Source organism: Amblyraja radiata, chromosome 23 (genome assembly GCF_010909765.2).
Source record: "Amblyraja radiata isolate CabotCenter1 chromosome 23, sAmbRad1.1.pri, whole genome shotgun sequence".
Classification (NCBI taxonomy): Eukaryota; Metazoa; Chordata; class Chondrichthyes; order Rajiformes; family Rajidae; genus Amblyraja; species Amblyraja radiata.
Window position 1 is genome coordinate 31662237 of NC_045978.1, and position 20785 is coordinate 31683021.

A 20785-nucleotide genomic window follows, 5' to 3' on the forward strand; every position below is an offset into this window, starting at 1 on the left:
TGTTATAGTCGTAGCAGGTCGCCCAAAAACCAGCAACTGGACCTCCCTGCAACAATGTCTACGACAATATCTACGACAAGCTACAACAACCTACCACCTAGTCGACATCAAGCTACCGACAACCGGCGACCCATTAGGGCGTTCACCTACGACCACACAGGTGACAACCTACAACAACCGGTCAACCTACGACCCTGTTGGCGACAACTGGAGACAATTCAGTCGCTGGTACCTGTCGCCGGTTGACGTACGTAGTTGCCAATGGAATTCACTGAAGTCAGCACCGGCGACAACCTACGTCATCTTGACGACAACCTACGACAGCACCTATGTCAGGAGAAGTTAAGCTACGCTCATTGGCGTCAAGCCCACTGTCGCCGACCGTCAGCGAAAAATTTTGAATATGTTGAAAATCCAGCGGCTACTAGAAAGATGCTACGACTTTTTGGGCGAATGAGGAGACTACTCACGACCATACAGGCAACACCCGGTGACCATGTGGCGACAGCCTAGTCGCCTGCAGTCACCTAAAAAATAGCCTAAGTGGGACAGGCCCTTTAAACTCCATTAGTTATTCGTCAGCCCGCCTGCCAAGCGTCTATCAGCCAAAATCCTGTTGTAATTTGTGATAACCATCCTCACTGTCAACAATACCACCTACTTTATTGTCACTTTCAAACTTACTAATCATGCCTTGTACATTTTTGTCCAAATCAAGAATGATATAAACCACAAACAGCAATGGGTCCAACAACGATCCCTGAAACGCACTTGTTATAAGCCTCCAGTCCGAAAAACTACCTTCCATTATCAAACTCTGCTTCCTTCTATGAAGCCAATTCTCTATCCAGTCAGCTAGCTCTCCTTATATTCCTTCCAGAGTAGCCTACCATGCAGAACCTTATCAAAGGCCTTGCTGAAGTCCATATAGACAATGTTTACAACCTTGCCTTCATCAACCTTGGTTACTTCTTCAGAAAACTTGATCAGATTCATAAGAAACAATACAAAACCATGTTATCCATAGTCAGCCCATCTAACCAAATGCATTTATATATTTTTTCTCAGGATCATTTACACTAACTTGCTTACTACAGAAGTTAGGCTCTCTAGTCTCTAGTTCACAGTCTTTTCCTTGCAGCCCTTCTTAAATAGAGTACAACATTAGCCATCCTCCAGTTTTCTGGCACCAATCCCGTGCCTAACAATGATTCATATCTCTCAGCCAGGGCTCCCCCAATTTCTTCTCTAGCTTCCCACGTTGCCCTTGGATATGTCTGATCAGGCTTGGGAGATTTATCTACCTTAATTCGCCATGGGACATCCAGCATCTCCTCGACCATAATACGTACTGTCCTCAAACCATGACCTTAACTGACCAAAGTTCCCTTGTCTTTGTGCCTTTCTCCATAGTAAAAACAGAGAAATACACATTGAGGACCTCACCCATCTCCTGCGGCTCCATGCACAGATGACATCTTTGGTTTCAGTGGGGCCATATTCTCCCTATAGTTACCGTCTTTCCCTTATTGTACATAAAATCTTTTTGGATTCTTCTTAACCTAATCAACCAGAGCTCCCTCTTTGCCCCTCTTGATTTCCTCCATGAGAATACTCCTCAGTCACCTAAACTCCGCCAGGGATACACGATCCCAGCTGTTTATATCTGATGTATGTCTTTTTCTTTTCCCTGACTAGAGCCTAATGCCCCTGTCCCACTTAGGAAACCTGAACGGAAACCTCTGGAGACATTGCGCCCCACCCAAGGTTTCCGTGCGGCTCCCGGAGGTTTTTGTCAGTCTCCCTACCTGCTTCCACTACTTGCAACCTCCGGCAACCACCTGCAACCTCCAGGAACCTCCAGAGGTTTCTGTTCAGGTTTCCTAAGTGGGACAGGGGCATTAATTTCTCTCGTCATCCAAACATCCTTTCTCCCAGTTGCCTTTCTCATCACTCTAAAAGGAACATGCATGCCATGAACTTTCTGTCACATTTTTAAAAGCATCCCACTTTCCTCACATCCCTTTGCTCGCAAACTATCGACTCCAATCAACGTTACCAAGTTCCTGTCTAATAGCATCAAAGTTGTCCTTGCCCAAATTCAGAACTTTAACTTGTGGGCCTGCCCTGTCCATATCCATAACTATTTTAACCAATCCAAAGCATGTTCCCAGTAGTTCACCCACTGACATTTCAGTTACTTGCCCTTCCCAATTTCCTATGACTAGGTCAGGCTTTGCCCTCTCTCTTGTACAGCCCTCTACATATGGCCTAAGGAAGCTTTCCTGAACACATTTGAGTACTCCATCCCATCTAACACCTTGGCACTATGGCAATCCCAGTCTATATCAAGAAAGTTAAAATCCTATCAGTCTTGCAGCTTGTAGTCTTAAGGGCGGCACGTTGGCACAGCGGTAATTGTTCCTAGTGTGTGTAGGATAATATTTGTGTGCAGGGATCGCTAGTCGGTGCGGACTTGGTGGGCCGGAGGACCTGTTTCGTGCTGTATCTCTAAAACTAAAAACTGCGTGCAATCTCCTGGCATATTTGTTTTGCTAATTCCTATTGACTATTTGGGGGCTACACAAACAAGATCTCTTTTAATATAATTATGGGTAGTGCTCCTTGAGCACTGGGAGCTCTGATTGTTTTACAAAAATTTGCACAACTTTCTCTGGGCTTTTCAGTACAATCTAGGGCTGGGATTTCTTGCAACTTTTGATATTGTATATAGAGCTAGCTGGGTTACAGAAAATAGGATAGACCTGCCTTGGAACTTTAGTATGATTAGTATAAATATAGTCAACAAATATTTTAAATTTGGGGCAATTCTCTGAATGCCTTGATATGGTTGGGGGTAGCATCTCCTGGCTAGTGAATGTGGGTGGTAGAATCTGTGGAGGGTGAGCTGATGGGAATGTATGGAGAATAAAATAAGTACGAGGGTTAGTATAAAAAGATGATTGATTTGTTTCTGGTGGTTAAAGGGACTGTATCCATGCTGCTTCTTTGATCCTCTCCACCTGGAATAGTTGCAAATAGCTCTCCCTGAGTACTTTAATGTAACTGAACTCCCTGCATTTTAATTGTAGGCTGGACTGCAAATGTGGGAATCTCCGTGGATATTTTAGTACAAATGTAAGCTAGACAAAAATGCTGGAGGAACTCAGCGGGTGAGGCAGCATCTATGCAGTGAAGGAATAGGTGACGTTTCGGGTCGAGACCCTTCTTCAGGCTGATGTGGGGTGGGGGGGGCGGGAAGAAGAAGGGAAGAGGCGGAGACAGTGGGCTGAGGGAGAGCTGGAAAGGGGAGGGGAAAGAGGGAGAAAGCAAGGACTACCTGAAATTGGAGGTCAATGTTCATACCGCTGGGGTGTAAACTACCCAAGCGAAATAAGAGGTGCTGTTCCCCAATTTACGGTGGGACTTTAGTACAAATGTAAGCAGCTTTCTGTTAAAGTTTCGGCACGGACTAGAAGGGTCGAGATGGCCTGTTTCCGTGCTGTAATTGTTATATGGTTATTAATTGCAATTGTAAGAAGCACTGCCAAGGGACTTAAATCCAGTGTTAACAACAATCCATGGGTATTCAAATTCAATGTTGGCAGCAGACTCTGCATATTTTATGCAAATACTTCACTTAATAAATAGTTGGCAGCGGAATGCTGACATCATGGAAGGTAGCCAGTTGGCCCATGAAGTCAGTAATGTAGGTTAGAGCTTTCCAGCTAGACACATTTCCCTCGCCCTCCCAGACCCTGTAAATTATTTCCTATTCAAATATTGATCCAACTCCGTCCTGACCTCTACAATTACACCTGTTTTCATTACTGTGCTTGGCAATACATTCCACACCCTGACCACTGATTGTGTAAAAAAAACCCACACCATCCTTTCGTCATTAACCTGGCCTCCAGTGGAAACAGTTTCACTGTATCCAGTTTCATTATCCCCCTCCCTCTGGCTTTATATTTCACTCCAATTCTTTCCATAGCTGACACCCATCAATTTACAGCTCTAGCCTGTTACTTACTCCACACATATGCATCCATCTATCATGCCAATCTGTCCCACCCACACCTCTTTTCCACCTACTACATCAGTCTGAAAGTTTCCACCCGAAATATCATCTGTCCATTTTCTGCACAGATGCTGCCTGGCCTGCTGTGTTCCTCCAGCCTTCTGTTTTTGCTCAAGATTCCAGCATCTGCAGTTCCTTGTGTCTATACCTTTATGATTTTGAATACCTTATCTTATCAGATCTTATCACACCCTCCTCTGTACCAAGAGTAACTCCGGCTTCTCCAGTCTATTCATCTAACTCGTTCATCTGGATAGTTATTTTAGTATATTTATCCTATACCCACTCTAAGATTTCATAAAGTATGGTATGCAAAATTAGACATAATATTTAAGTTGTGGCAGATCCAATATTTTATAAAGATTCATCATGAATTTTTTGCTCTTGTTCTCTGCATCAGTTTTTGAAAATGGTGTACTTTGTGCATCAAACTATTTTTAAGGAACAATTTCAAATGTTTGTTATATGTAATATTCCTTACTATTACATACTTGGTCAGATCTGTTCCTATACCTGAAACTAAAAGGAATCTACTAGAAGTGCTCTAATGTTTTTCATTTTCCAGTTCAGATGAAGGGTCTTCAATGTAAAACATTTACTGTTTTTCTTTGCACAAATGTTGCCTAACTTAACCATATAACAATTACAGCACAGAACTTGCTGTGTTTTCAGCATTTCTGTTTTTTATGATTGGAATTCTACATTTGAAGAATTCCCTGCGTTGCAAGCTACCCGGGTACTTTAGTGCAATCTTTGGCAGCTCTCCATTGGTTCAACATCAGAGTTGTGGGAAGAACTGAGTGCAACCGTAGAATTATGGGTAGGGCTTATGAGTACAATAAAATATTGCGAACAACCTTGGCAGGATCCAGTAATATAATTGTCAGAGTAGTAATAATAATAATAATAATAATAAATTTTATTTTCGGGTGCCTTTCAAAGTCTCAAGGACACCTTGCAGAAATTAACAGAAGAGAAAAAAACATATAGTCGGAGTAAAATAAATAATAAGGACTTCACCAATACACAAATTAAAGACAGATCTGACTTAATTATCAGAATGGGCGAGTTCATTTTGAGAACACATGTGGGAATTAGTGTGTAAACTGGGAGTGTCAGTAATGTTGAATTCCCAAACATCCACATTATAGAGTCTATATCATAAGGAGCACAGTTCTCTGGACAGGAGCCTCCAAGTGTCCTGTGCTACACAGGTAAGACTTATTGGAATGCAATGATGATTTTTTTTCCCCGTAGATTCAGGATTTTCTCAGCGAAATCAACTCTAGAATCACTGGCGGTAAGTGATCACAATCAGAGGGAGGGTTTTTATCACCACTACATGATCAGCAATCTAATAAAATTACATGTCCATTTCAGAATTACACAATCAGCAATGTATTGATTATTAAAACTCAAGCCTGGCACTTGTGTAGTACTGAGGAGTGACTGTGTAGGAGTTGTTGTCCCTCAGATTAGATTTTAAACTGTGACTCTGGCTACTCTCTCAGGTAAATGTAAAATATATCAGAGTACTGCACTGATGATGAGCAGGGTAGTTATCTCTGGTGCCTTGGCCTAAAATTACCCCTCAATCACCCTAACTAAAACTGGCGCTCTGGTCAATGTCACAGTGTAGTTTGTGAGATCTCCTAAATGACCATCTTCCACGAGTATTTTATTAGTTGCAAAATGTTTTGAGGTGTCTTGATATCATAAAGGGCACAATAGAAATGGAGGTTGCATTGTTCAGCCACCAGTCCACGGGTGATATTTTAAACTGTGGCTTTGTGTGAATGATTCCAAGGCACGGTTTTGCTGATATGCAGGAGAGTTATCTGTTATCCTAGGCAATAATGATCACTTTACAAACTTATTTAAAAATATATTTTGTTATTTTCAAATTATCTCTTTGGACCTTGTTGTGTATGGGCTGATACAATGCACTCATAAAGGTGCATAGACCTTAACACATAGGAGCAGAATTAGGCTATTTAGTCCATTGAGTCTTCTCAGCCATTCAATCATGGCTGATCTATTTTTCATCTGAATCCCATTCTCCTGCCTTCTCCTCGTAACCTTTAACGCCCTTACTAATCAAGAACCTTTCAATCTCCGTTCACATTGTTGGCTGTAAATCACTTTGGATCTTCCCGAGGTTATAAAAAACATGATTTTATTTAATGAAATTAATGGAAGATGTTCCATCCTGATTAGATATTATCCCATGTGAAGGTTTAAGCCATCCTTTTATAAGAGGAGTTTAAAACAGCATTGCCAAAAGACCAGAGGATGACCTTATAGTGAGTTCTGGAACCAAGGTCAGTTGTTTACTGATGGCAACCAACTAAGAACAAACACACCTCCTCCACATAAAACATGGCCACATGGTCCCAAGTAAATATGGGTACCAAATGACAACAAACATAGCCGAATTGTCCCCACAAAATATGGTTAACACCTTGATTACCAATCCATAACAAACCTGACCATCTTGTCTTCAAAAAACAAAGGGTATCCAATTTACAACAAATTGAAACATGGAAGATCAGGCAGCCGTTTACTGAAGAAAACACACCTAATAACCCACAATTACGACCACCCAATTTTGGGTGATATTTTGTTTTTACTCTGTAACTGGTTCATTTTTTCACAAATTAATTTTGATTCTTTGGAAGACATGAGAACATTTTTGATTTTATCTCACTCTTTTTCAGCGCCATTTCCTGCAAGGAAGATCATTGAAAATTATCCGTGTGTTGAACAACATCTTGGTAATGCATGAAAGTACACCGTGCTGCAGTAACTCAGCCGGTCAGGCAACATCTCCAGAGTGCATGGATAGATGATATTTCAGGTCAAAAATCTTCTTCACATTGATTGTAGGGGGAAGAAGAAAGCTGGGAAAAGGAGAGGCAGGACAAAGTGTGGCAGGTAATAGGTTAACACAGGCAAGGGAGATTTTTTGATAGACAGATGGTTGGAAATATAAAACCCTCACCTGTGTTGACTTTTACCTGCCACGCTTTGTCTTGCTCTCCCCTTTTCCAGTATTTTTCTCCCCCCCTACAATCAGTATGAAGAAGGGTCTCGACCCAAAACATCACCTATCCATGTTCTCCAGAGATACTGCCTGACCTGCTGAGTTCAGGGCCTGTCCCACTTGGGCGCCATTTGCGCGTCATGCAGATGGCGCGCAAAGATTTTGTACATCCCCAAAATCCTGGGGCGCCGCGCGTGATCGCGCGTCACTGCTTATGTCACCAAGCACCATGCGCGCATCGTGACGTGTAAATGACGCACAAATGACGTCCATGTGGGACAGGTACTCTCGCACTTTGTGTCCTTTTACGTATTTACCAGCATCTGCAGTTCTTTGGTTATACATTTTGGTAATGCATGAGCTGGTCAGCGAGTTCAGACTTGTGAATAGGTGGTAGTACACCTGAGATTACACAGTGAAAGAGGTGCAGAGGAACCAAAGGAGTATGAATGTCGAAACTAAGCTTAGTATAAAAAACAATTCTCACTATACTGTTAGTTATTTGCTTTACTTCATGATAATAGTGCTAGTGCTAGAATGAGGTTATTGCCATATTTGTTTAACTACATGAAATTCTCTGAAAGCTGTGGTGATTATATCTTCGATATCATAAGACATAATAACCAGTAGGAGCAATGAACTGATGTGAATGTCAACTGATTGCTGACACCTCTGTACCTTTATAGTTGATTCCTATACAGGCTCCACTGAAGGCTCTTCTGCAGCTCACTATCATGCCAATTATCAATGGTAAGTACACTCCTCATATTCATCTATTATCACAGTTAGGTGCACTGTTTACACATTCATTATATAATGTACATTATCACAGTTGGTTACTGCATTGACACACTTATGCTATTGGAGAGATTATTGGATTACGGTGTTATTTGTACACATGCCATTATATAAATTATAACATTTGGGTGCTATATTTACTAACACCAGCCACTGCTAAATTGCCACAGTTAAGTACTACATTTGCACACCACAATTTAAATATATATATTTTGTCAATGGGCAGTTACACATTTACATTTGCATAGATTATTACCGTTAGCTGCTATATTAATATTATCTAATTATTAATTAGATTCGCACAGCTGGATGCCAAATTTTCACACTGATAAAAATGTGTCGAGTTTTACAATTAGCAACTACATATTATCACAATTCGGTGAATGTATTTTCAGTTAATATACGGTCACATCATTCTATAGCGTATTGGAGTTTTACACACTCACACTCTTGTCACAATCAGGTACTATTTTACACATTAATTACATTATATAGGCTTTCACTGTTAGGAGTTACATTTACACACTCATCGTTGTATAGATTCTCAGAATTGACTGCTGTATTGGTACAAACACCATTGTGTAGATTATTTGTTTGCATGCTGTAATTACAAACATTATTCCTTATTCCCAGATTATGGCTACAATATGCCGTCATGCATACAGTAAATAAAATTGGGTCATTTCTTTATTTATATTAATTAGATCATTAATTCAGTACATTACCTTGCAAAGTATCAATGCCACTTATGTTTTCATTGTATGCATCAGTGGAGGGATTGGGAGGTTGTTACACAGGACCCAACCCCTCAGTGTCCTACCCCACAATGTCCTAGACTGGTCCTTCCCCACAAAACTTTTGTGGTGGCTGCACCAAGCCACAATGCGTCTATTAACATTGGAATGTATGGCAGTCAGCATAATTTGCTATGGGCATCTCCTTGTAATATGGACATCTCCTTGTAATAGAAGACCAACAAGATTCTGCCAGACTAAATTGCGATTTTAACCAAGTTGATGGTCTCAGTATGTGTCCCAGGAAATAGCCTGAGAATTCTCTATTATGTAGCTGCTTGTGTTGGGTGGGTCTTGCATATACATAAAAAAGAGAGCATCATAGCCATGTCAATATTTAGGAAATCACGGTATGGTCACAATGGCAGAAATGTATACCTCTGTTCTGCAATCCCTGTTCCCAGGGAGCTGAGTGAATTTGTAGTGCATTGACAGTAAACCTATGAACTCAGTTGAGGTCAGCTGAGTGGGAGTGTTACACCATACATAGTTCATACTGGCAACACCCTTAATCTACGTATGTCACAGAACATATAACACTGTGCCTACAACCATCAGGCTATTAAACTTTACAACCCCCAAACTACATAAACTTGGGAGCATTGTTTTGGTGTTTGCATTGTTACTGTCTGGTTGTGTTTTTTTTATATCTATACTGAACTTTTATATTATTTATTATGGTGTTTACATTGCGGTAGTGGCCCGTCGTAGACGCCGATAGCATGTAACTGATAGAGCCTGTGCACAAGAGCCTGTGCGTGGAAGAGATTACGGTGAAGAGGTTGTTGCACACGAGCAACCCCACCCTCTCGGCCGCAGAAGCTGGATTCCAGTGGCACGGTTAGACGTCACGATTGGAAAGTCCCTTGGCTGCAGTGGATGTCCATGTCTTCTTTTGTGCCATGACATGCCCTTTGCACTCCACAGTGCGCTGCAGAGCCGCCTTCCTGGCCGTTGAACTCTCCAGTGGATTTCTTATGGGCCTGTCCCACTTAGGCGACTTTTTAGGCGAGTGCAGGAGACTCTGCTCTCGCTGCATGGTCACCACATGTTTGCTGATGGTCTCTGGTGAGTCTCCTTCATGGTTCGGAGGAGTTCCCGCATTCTGGGAACTAAACATGTTGAAAAAATTTCTGCGACACAAAATTGGTCGCCATGGAGAAAATCGATAATCCTGTAATCGTAGGTGCAGTTGTAGTGGGGTTGCCATGTAGTTATGTCAAGGTAGTCATAGGTAGTTTTAGTTAATCGCCTTTGCTGACCGGTCATTTTCAATGGCTCATTCAGAGAAAAAAACGTAAGCAGGAGTTTTCAGAACCAAGGATAACCAACCGGTAATGTTAAATGTCCGCCGAATTTCATAGCTGTGTATCTCTGCCGTATTAAAAGTTGTCTCCACTCCTTCTCCCCTCTTTTAAAGGACTTACCGTACACTGTGCTAGCTGTCTTAATTACAGCGCCAACCTTCCTGTTCATCACGGTGTGTGTCTGTATCACCTTGACTTTCAGACAGCGCTCCCCCACTTACCCTGGCCCCCGCCTTTGCGATGTGTGTGTGTGTGTGTGTGTCCCACTCTGACAGTTGCCGTTCCAGTTCCTGGTTTATCAGCAACTGTCGGCAACTTGACAGTCGCCGGCAGTCCGCTGAAAAATCGCCTAAGTGGGACAGGCCCATTACACCCAATCCATCGGGACAGACTTTGCATGCTTGGCTGAGCAAGTCCCTAAACTCATTGAGGGTTTGAGACCTGTTGGCTCCCTCATACATAGTACCATGTTTACATATCTGTTGTGCTACTGCAAGTAAGAATTTTATTGTTCCGTTTTGGAACTTATGAGAATGAAAAACTCTTGACTGTAATATGTCATTTGTACGAAGTGCAAACTCTTCCTTCAGCTGTTTACTCTCCAGTTTTTGTTCTTTCTCTGCTCAGAGCGAGCTCTGCAGGGTGTGCAGATTCCACTGCCAGAAGGAATTGATCTCATCAATGAGACTGTGACAAACCACATGGTGAGTAATCTAACATATTAAAGGACTCTGCGCATGAACTACTTACACATTTTTTTAAATAGGTTTGGTAACTGCTGATATTGAAGTTAAAAAGTGTTACCCAGGACCTGACTAATTTGTGAATAGATTGCAAATGATGTCGGGCGACATAGACACAAAATGCTGGATAACTCAGCATGACAGGCAGCATCTCTGGAGAAAGAATGGGTGATGTTTCAGGTCGAGACCCTTCTTCAGACCCGAAACCACCCATTCCTTCTCTACAGAGATGCTGCCTATCCCGATGAGTTACTCCAGCATTTTGTCTTTCTTCCGTTTAAACCAGCATCTGCAGTTCCTTCTTATATATGTCAGGCGACATGTTTGCTGCACATTAAATGCAAATACTCCAAAATGTTGGAGTAACTCAGCAGGTCAAGCAGCATCTCTGGAGAAAATGGATAGGTGACATTTTGGGTAGGAACCCTTCTTCAGATGTGATAATTTATCAGCTTGTTTGTTATGTCTTATGTTACCATGCTCTACCCCATGTGGCACTCCACACACAATAAAGAGCACCAGTCCTGTACCATTTTGCCGATGTGTTAAAGGCTATCCAAAAAGCCAGTGTGAAATATACTTCTACCCACCCCCAACACCATCCCAATGCTATGATGGAAGAGCTGCACTTAAATCCTCACAAAACAATGCTGCAGATTTATCTTACTAGTTCACTCAGAAGTAACTTCCTCTATAAGGAAAGATGGGTGGGATTCCAGGAATTATTTCCTGTAGTGAAGGAGCCCTGGGGTCCCATTGACCAGAGTCCTGCTTGAAATTAATCTATTCATGTTCTATGCTTTAGAGTAGGTTACAAGTATGCTATCTTAGGGAAGTTTCCTGGGAATCTTTTGCAAGAAAGTAAAATTTCATTTGGGGTTTTTTTTGTGGTCAGAAATTGCTTCCAGTGACCATAAAAACAGCTGTGAGTTGGGAACATTGCAGGACAATGAGGAGGAAAGGTGGAATTTAAAACAAGTTTGCTTGCAATCCTTTGTGGGATGAGTTGCATTTCATACCACATGTAATCATCTAGCCTCGCCCTTTAAGAGATATTCCCTTTGCTCTACCTATTGGTCTCCCACCTCCTACCTAAAACTAATGTTTTCTCTTTCTCAGTTCTGATGATGTGTCTCAGATTTGAAAAAAATCTATTATTTCTCTGCCCTCTGCTGCTGTCTTACCTGCTGAACGGTTCCAGCATTTTCTGTTTTTATATTAGATTTCCAGCATCTATTCCTATTTAAAATTTGAATCAAGAATTAATTAATTAACATGCAGCGGTAGAGTTGCTGCCTTACAGCGCCAGGGACCCGGGTTCGATCCTGACTATGATCCTGACTACGGGTACTGGCTGTACGGAGTTTGTATGTTCCCTGATATCACCGGTTTCCTCCCACGTTTCAAAGACATACAGGTTTGTAGTTTAATTGGCTTGGTATAATTGTAAAATGTCCCTAGTGTGTGTAGGATAATGCAAGTGTGTGTGGATCGCTGGTTGGTGTGGACTCGGTGGGCCGAATAACCTATTTCTTTGAGTCTTTAAATGTTATGTTCAAGAGGCATAATTTGAAAATTAGAGCCACACCTCTCAGGAGTAAAGTTCAGAAACAAATAAAGGGATGTGCAGAAGTTTGCAGCACACTTCCACATATTCCAATTGATACAATATCTATTGCGAATTTCAAATCTGACATTCCACATTAATTTCAATCAAAGGTATTAAGGGAAAGGAAGTTTAGAAGTTAGGTCACTGATCAGCCTTGATCTCTCCAAATTATGGAACAGATTTGAGCGACTGAATGGACCACATCTGTTGCCTTTCTCTCATATTCCACTCGAGTTTTAATGGCAAGACTTGCATTTTCTTTTATTTTTACTTTTCAGTGTTGAACTGGTGGTGAAGTTCAGTTCAGTTAAGGGGTGGGAGTTTCAGTTAAGGGGTGGGGGGAGTTCAAACACAGACAGATAGAGAGCAGAAAGAATTAAACACTGTTGTAGAGGGTTAAAACCATAGGTCATATACTGGAATGAGGTACAAGTTAGGGAAAAGTACTGGTTAAAAGATCACCAAATCGGGTGGGGAGATTGGATGTTGGGTTGAGTTTCGTCAGTTGTGCCTAGCTTGTGAGCGTCTAGAGGAAACACTGTTGCGCCTTCTGCCCACAACCAATCTGGAAGGTACTTACCTTTTCCAAGCAATTGCCAATTTCCTGACATCTGTGAAACTCGACTGGGTGGAGTCAAATTTGAAATAGTGCTAAATTAAGAAGCGCCCAGTCCTATTTTAATATTTAAATTGTCAACCTGCTTCTCAATAACCAGGTTAGTCACTCAGTCTGAACCAAAAATACCCTGAAGACACAGCCATAATTTAAGTCAATTGAAACTGGAATTTCATCAGTTAGGATTTTATTTATAATTTTATTTTTAAGCCTAATAATAAATGCCAGATTGTCAATTGTGTTTTTTTTCTCATTCCTAGGGTTTTCTGTCAATTGGAGCAGATTTACATTTTTACAAAGGCCTGAGGGAGGTAATTAATAAGAACACACAAGTCTCCACAAAGAGCACAACTCTATTCAAGTAGGAACAAAGCTGTGATGAATGGCAGCTGCTCAAGTGTAGGAAGACAAACAACAGCAATTTACTTACCTTTTAATTATTGTTGCATTTGATTAGCCAGTCACTGGCTGCATGGAATCTATTCATTTTATATTAATGTCATTGACAGAGTGTAGAATCAAACATTTTAAGCTTTTGTTGTACACTGATCAGATTGGTGGTGTAGGTGCAACAATTGGTAGTTCATTTGTTATGTATTTTTCCAGAATTTGTATCAATGACGTTATGAGCTACTAACACTGCACCACAATCTGAAAGAGAGGGGAAAATACCACTGTTAGGATCCTGTGCACGTCCTGTACTCTACTGTACATAGGATTATAGATTGCAATCTACTTTTAGGTGACAGAGTATGGGTGACGAATATTTCCCCGATCATCACCGTATTATAGTTACTGTCCCAGAGCCATGCTTTGAACCCAGACTTGAAGAGAAGGCAGTTTAGATAATGGGCATCTCCGATCAATCATTGCATCACTCTATGATACAAAACGCTCTCCTGTACATCATAATATACTTCCCTTCCAGTTTGAATTGTGGGATACGCAGACAGAAAGTAATAACGTACATACCAACTACTGCATCCTGCAGGTAGACACAAAATGCTGGAGTAACTCAGCAGATGAGGCAGCATCTCTGGAGAGAAGGAACCGGCGACGTTTCAGGTCGAGACCCTTCTTCAGACTGAGAGTTGACCAGGGAGTTTTGGAGGGAACGGTCTCTGCAGAAAGCAGAAAGGGGTGGAGATGGGAAGACGTGGCCAGTAGCGGGTGGCAAAAATGTTGGAGGATTATATGCTGTATGCTATGGCTGGTGGGGTGGAAGGTGAGGACAAGGGGGACTCTGTCCTTGTTACAAAAGGGGGGGGAGAGTAAGAGCGGAGCTGCGGGATATTGAGGTGACCTTGGTGAGAGCCTCATCTATAATGGAAGAGGGGAACCCCGGTTTCGTAAAGAATGAGGACATCTCCGATGCCCTGGTATGGAACACCTCTTCCTGGGTGCAGAGGTGGCGTAGACGGAGGAATTGGGAGTAGGGGATAGAGTCTTTACAGGAGGCAGAGTGGATAGAAGTGTAGTCAAGATAGCTAAGGGAGTCAGTAGGTTTGTAGTAGATGTTGGTCAATAGTTTGTTTCCTATGATGGAGATGGTGAGATCTAGAAACGGTAGGGAGATGTCAGAGATGGTCCAAGTGAATTTAAGTGCTGGATGGAAATTAGTGCTGGTTGATGAGGTCGGTGAGTTCTGCATGGGTGCAGGAGGTAGCACCAATACAGTCGTCAATGTAGCGGAGATAGAGTTCGGAGATAGGGCCAGTGTACGCCTGGAACAAGGATTGTTCGACGTACCTTACAAAGAGGCAGGCCGCATCCTGCAGATTGTTAAAGGGCCTGTCCCACTTTTTCGGCGACTGCCGGCGTCATATCAGTGTCGCCAAAAGATTTTGAACATTTCAAAATCCAGCGGCAACAACAAAAAATGTTGCGACACTTGAAAAAACACCGGGCGTCATACGTCATCACGCCACGTCACGCCGCAAATTTTTCGGTGACCTGTCAGTCAATGTTGCCGGCAGTCGCCGAAAAAATTGCCAAGTGGGACAGGCCCTCGATATCCATTCATTAGCATTGTGACCAGCTGTGTGCGATTGGTGTAGCTGGCTTCCTTTGAAAGAACCATTTGAAATGTATTTGGTAATTACCCCATTTGATGACAAGCTTCATTAAAAGCTCTAATCCTTTCATCTATGCTGAAAGCCCTGGGGCATTGTGTGTATTATTATTCCCATAAATTCCACAAGGAAATCTAATTTCCTGTTATAACACCAAGAATCAAGGATTATAATATGCACAAATACATTTTGCTTTAGACACTGGAGATGCTTTCAGTAACAAATGTACTGTATTGATGGTAGATTTTTGTTTGACCAAATTTGACAATTGTTCATCTTTTATCACTCGTCTTATATCTGATAGGCTCATTTAAGTGAGGGAGGTTACATAATCAAACATTTCAAAATTTGGGCACAGTATGAGCATCGCACACCTTTGTACCTGTTTTCAAACTGACTGGTCTCAGTGCAATGTATCTTGTTCGCAACACCAGTCATCAACTGCCTCTCTACTCCCCAAAGCAAGCCATTAGTTGCGACTCCATTTCCCACACTAACCAGCAAGCTCTCTGTTCCCCACCACCAACCATCAAAGTATGTTATGAAGTCTGTCATTAAACCAAGATTTCACCCAAAGATCAATGGAAACTATCTCACCTCATGACAATTGAAACCTACTTCAATCATCACTGGCCCAGGTATGATGAGGCAGTCAGAGGGGTTGCGTACTCCTGCCGATATTGCTGCTGTTAGGTAGTAAATGAGAGAGTCATAATTCACGGAGAGGTGGAATGTGCTACAGGATTAGTGTTATAGGACTAAATACTCCATGTCATTGATGCCTATGATTTGAATATTGTTTTTAACAGTGCTGATGAGTAATTCCTCCCTATGATTTCATATATAAAATATTCCTTGTAATGGTACCACAGCCATAGATATTCCCTGCCTGTAATGCTGCTGGATAAGTTTTGTATTGTATTTAAAGCTAATCTAGATGTATTCAGAACAGTAATAACATGCAGTTCATCAGTAAGTTAACCAAATATAATAATGTACCTTTGTATGTTAATACACTCATTTCATTCCACCAATCAATTGTATCACACAATGTGTAATAAAAATGATGATGTTTATTTCTTGAAATGAACTTCCATTGGTGAACATGTGGAGTGTTCGAGGCTAGGGGAGGCCTGATAAAGGTTTATAACTGTATGAGATATGAATCAGGAGCCGGGTGCCGCTGAGTGCAGCCGGGGCCGGGAGCCGAAGTGTGATTCTGGAGCAGGGGCCGGGGCCTGGAGCCGCTGAGCCCACACACCCCCTCTCCCCACACCGACACCCCCCACCCCACCACATACACCCCTCCCACATACACCCCTTTCCCTACCCCCCACTCACAAACACCCCTCCCCCCATATGCCTCCTGCCCACATACACCAATCCCTTTTCCCACTTGTACTAGCCCAAGAAAAGTACCTTTGGCCCAGGTCTACTAGCCCACTGGAAACCAGTCTCTTTGGCCCACAATACCTGTACTAGACCTGTAGAAAGACCCCCGGCCACCGCCTGAGCCCCCCACCGCCGGCTGCAGGATGCTACCCCCACCGGCCCCCGACAGCCCGCCTGAAGCCGTCCCCCTCCCCTGGCTGCAGGATGCTCCCCTCTCCGCCAGCCGCCACCTGAAGCAGCGGTAAGCCACGACAGCGATAGGCCACGGCAGCAGCAGGCCACAGTAGACGCAGGGGTAGGCAGTGGTAACGGTAGGCCACGGCAGGGGTAGGCTACAGCAGTGGTAGGCCACAGAAGCGGTAGGCCCGGACAGTGCACCCCCTCTCCCCACCGGCCCCCTACAGGCCCCGTCTGAAGCCGTCCCCCTCCCCCCAACGGCCGCCGGCAGCCCCCAACTGAAGCCGCCTCCCTTCCCTGGCTGCAGGACTCTCTCCCCCCCCACTGGCCCCCAACTGAAGCGGTCCCCCTCCCCCGCTGCAGGACGCTCTCCGCACCCCACTGGTCCCCAACAGCCCCCACCCCGGCTGCAGGATGCTCCCCCCACCACCGGCCTCCAACAGCCCCCACATGAAGCCATCCTCCTCCCCCAGCTGCAGGACACTCCCCCCCCCCCCCCCCCCCCCCCACGGCCCCCGACAGCCCCGTGTGAAGCCCTCCCCCTGCTGCGGAACACAACAAGAGACGCAACAAGAAAGAATGGACTGAATAAATCTCATCTTTAACATTTAAATTGTTGTATTTTAAGTTATTCTCATTTTATGCTTTAATAAATCCCTTTTCCACTTGCCGTGCCAGTCAACTGCGCCTGTGCAGTAATACATGCGTGTTCTAGTTCACAATAGGAACCCAATGGTCGGGAATGGCTGCGCCGCCGGAGAGCCGCTAAGAGTGGATGAGGGGGGGGGGGGGGGGGTTTGTGGGGGGCCTGGAGTGAGTGCATGGGGGGAAGGGCACTTAGTCTTGTTAGTTTATACAATTACCATCACCACCAAGGTTAAACTGATTTCACTTTGGTTACTAGTCAATAGAGCTTTATTTGACAAATATGCAACAGCACAGTGAAATTTGTTTGGCATATACTCCACATGCACCATTGGCTTCATTATTCAAAGTCCAAATTCTGGTTGGCCCACGCGATAGATATACTGGAGCAGTTCCCGTGAACCAACGTCCCTATCCTCTCCTGGCCATCTTTGTGTAGCGGGGGGCACCTCCTGCAGGCTTATGTTTAGTTTAGTTCAGTTCAGTTTATTGTCACCGAGGTACAGGGAAAAGCTTTTTGTTGTATGGTAACCAGTCAGCAGGAAGACAATACATGATTACAATCAATCCATTTACATAAGGGAATAACGTTTAGTGCAGATTCACACTTCTATACCTTTTGCCTGATGGACGCCTACCTGACGGCGCTGGAGACATTTCCCGATTCACCGTCCCACAGTTACTTGCTCCTCGCATCTCACATCTCCAGCTCCCTCCTGGTTACAGCGTCTGATGAGCCTTTGGGCTGGTCCCAGTCCTGTCGACCACCGAGCCTTTGGGTGAGGTCCCACCCATGGCGAGACTCTGTCGAGCCTTCAGGTGGGTGCCAGGTCTCACCGAAGACAGTGGTGAGTGAGCCGACCCTACCAGGTGGGTCCTTCGAGGTCAGTCTGTGGCGGGCGGGTTCGGCCTGCTTCCCGGGAGCGTCTCAAAACTCAGATAGCTCTCCAGTTGGAAATGCTGCCGTGATCCTGAGTTACCACATGGCAAACAATGCCTGCAAACACAGAGCAGCTGGCAAATTCATCCTGCCGATCTCTGAAGCGCCCGTTCGTATGTACAGCCTGTAAGTCAGGCATTTGTAAGCAGAGGAGGACCTGTACTCGGACATCACTCTTTGGAGGATTATGGATAAGGCCTCTGCAGCTGAAGAACTTCAACCTTAAAGGCCTCTCATTGTTCAATTATTGTCCTGGTTGCACATTTTTAAGTCTAGTCTACTCGGGTCCATCTCAATCCAGATTTTGAAACTAACTAGAAAACATTTTAAAAATTACAGATTTTCATTTAACTAAATATTTTCTTGATATGTAACCCCTTCGTAAATTGAGAATTGAGGTAAAGATAATAAATTTTCAATATTTTAATAAAATTCTCTGTTCAACAGCTCAAAGAATTTCAGACAAAAACTAAAAATACATCAACACAAGCATCTTTATTAACATCTAAATCCTAAATTAAGATAATAAATATATAAATGTGGAATATACCTTATCCTTTCAAGATTTTCACCGTGAAACTAAGAAGATCCTTTGCAGATAGACACAAAATCTGGAGTAACTCAGCGAGACAGGCAGCATTTCGGGTGATGTTTCGGGTCGTCCATTCCTTCTCTCCAGAGATGATGCCTGTCCCGCTGATTTACTACAGCTTTTTGTGTCTATCTTAGGTTTAAACCGGCATCTGCAGTTCCTTCTTACACAAGATCCTCAACAGTCTTGGCATGGCAGACAAATACAGAAGTAGGAGTCACTGTCTCAAAATACAGAAGTAGGAGTCACTGTCTCTTGGAATCTTGGCTGCGCTGGAAGGTTAGATCGCATGCAATCCAGGGAGCGATAGATAACTGGATACAGAATTGGCTTTGTGGTAGGAAGCAGAGGGTGGTGGAAAATAATTTTTCAAACTGAAGGCTTATGATCATTGGTGTGCCTCAACGATCAGTGCTCAGCCCATCACTGTCTGTCATCTATATCAAATATTTGGATGAGATTGTGCTGGCATGATTAGTAAATTTGCAAATGACACTAAAATACAGTGAAGATGGTTGTCAGGAATTACAGCATGATCTTGATCAGTTGGGTAAGTGGGCCGCAGAATGGCTAATGCAATTTAATTGAGATAAGTGTGTAGTGCATTTTGGAAAGTCAAACCAGGGCACAATCTCATCCAAATATTTGATATAGATGACAAACTGGTGTGTATGAGAATATGATTAGCATATTGGAATGTCTTGCGCAATTGTACCCATGCGCAGGGAGACTCAAGATGGCGATTTCAATACAAGAAGCTTGTTAAGTACCTGTGTGTTCCGAGTCTTATTTAAAGTCTGTTCCAGCGCAAATACATAACATAAACCGAGTATTACAAATGCATGTCTTACAATAAGAATACCAGTTCTGATAGAAACAGAGAAAGCAAGTTACCAGAAGTTGTAGAATTCCATTTTTAATCCAGAAATCAATTGTGTGTGCTGCAAGCAGATAAGGTATTGTTCCCCGTTTAGGTTAGGCCTTATTAGAAGAGTGCATCATGGAGTTATAGTAGTTTCAATAGTTTTTTTTATTGTCACATATGTTAATTGTTAAAAAAGTTATATTATTTTCCTTGCAAACAGTCCAATAGAGTTTCACCATACCTCAGATCAGCAAGTGTACAAGAATAATCTACTGAGCTGCTTGCAGGAGGCACCATGTTTTGGCGGCATGTTCAAACTCCACATTCTAGTTATTATGAGAGGTGCCTGTACCAGGCAAATCCCAGGGTGTTGCTGGCCTCCAGCTATCTCCTTCCTTGGATGCCACGTCGCTCTCCTCGTCTGTTCTTTGTTCTGCGGGGTACCTCCCGCAGCCGACCATGAGGGCACGGAAGGCTAGACCCCAGTTCCATCTTCTTTCCTATCAGCCTCGGTCCTTGCCCGGATGTCACTGGTCTGCCTTGATGAGCAAATTCTACTGGTTGGTATTTTGTGCTATTGAGTGCTAAATGCTATTAAGCACCACAAATGCATTTTGCTGATCTTTGCTTTCTGCTGGTGCCTGCTTGGTGCTGGTAGTCGACTGCCTTCTGTTGGTGAGCGCCATCTGCTGGAGACTGTCTTAAGTTGGTGATGACTTTGTGTTGAGGCAGTCTTCAAGTAACTTCAAGATAATAATAATAATAATAATGGATGGAATTTATATAGCGCCTTTCTAATACTCAAGGCGCTTTACATCGCATTATTCATTCACTCCTCAGTCACACTCGGTGGTGGTAAGCTACTTCTGTAGCCACAGCTGCCCTGGGGCAGACTGACGGAAGCGTGGCTGCCAATCTGCGCCTACGGCCCCTCCGACCACCACCAATCACTCACACACATTCACACACAGGCAAAGGTGGGTGAAGTGTCTTGCCCAAGGACACGACAGTATGCACTCCAAGCGGGATTCGAACCGGCTACCTTCCAGTTGCCAGCCGAACACCTAGCCCATTGGGCCATCTGTCGTCCCATAGTGAAGATAGTGATCTT

At 43.3% G+C, this 20785-nt stretch overlaps 1 protein-coding gene across 4 annotated transcripts in view; it reads left to right on the top strand.

The window, feature by feature from the left end:
* Positions 1-13397, top strand: part of LOC116986432 (phospholipid transfer protein) — a 60252-nt gene extending 46855 nt beyond the window's left edge. For all 4 annotated transcript variants that reach the window (XM_033041970.1, XM_033041969.1, XM_033041968.1 and 1 more), the window contains 4 exons: positions 5339-5381; positions 7811-7874; positions 10651-10727; positions 13252-13397. In XM_033041970.1, the coding sequence (XP_032897861.1) occupies positions 5339-5381; positions 7811-7874; positions 10651-10727; positions 13252-13356 (289 nt within the window). In that variant the 3' untranslated portion in view covers positions 13357-13397. The remainder of the gene's footprint in view (positions 1-5338; positions 5382-7810; positions 7875-10650; positions 10728-13251) is intronic.
* The last annotated feature ends 7388 nt before the right edge of the window (positions 13398-20785 follow it).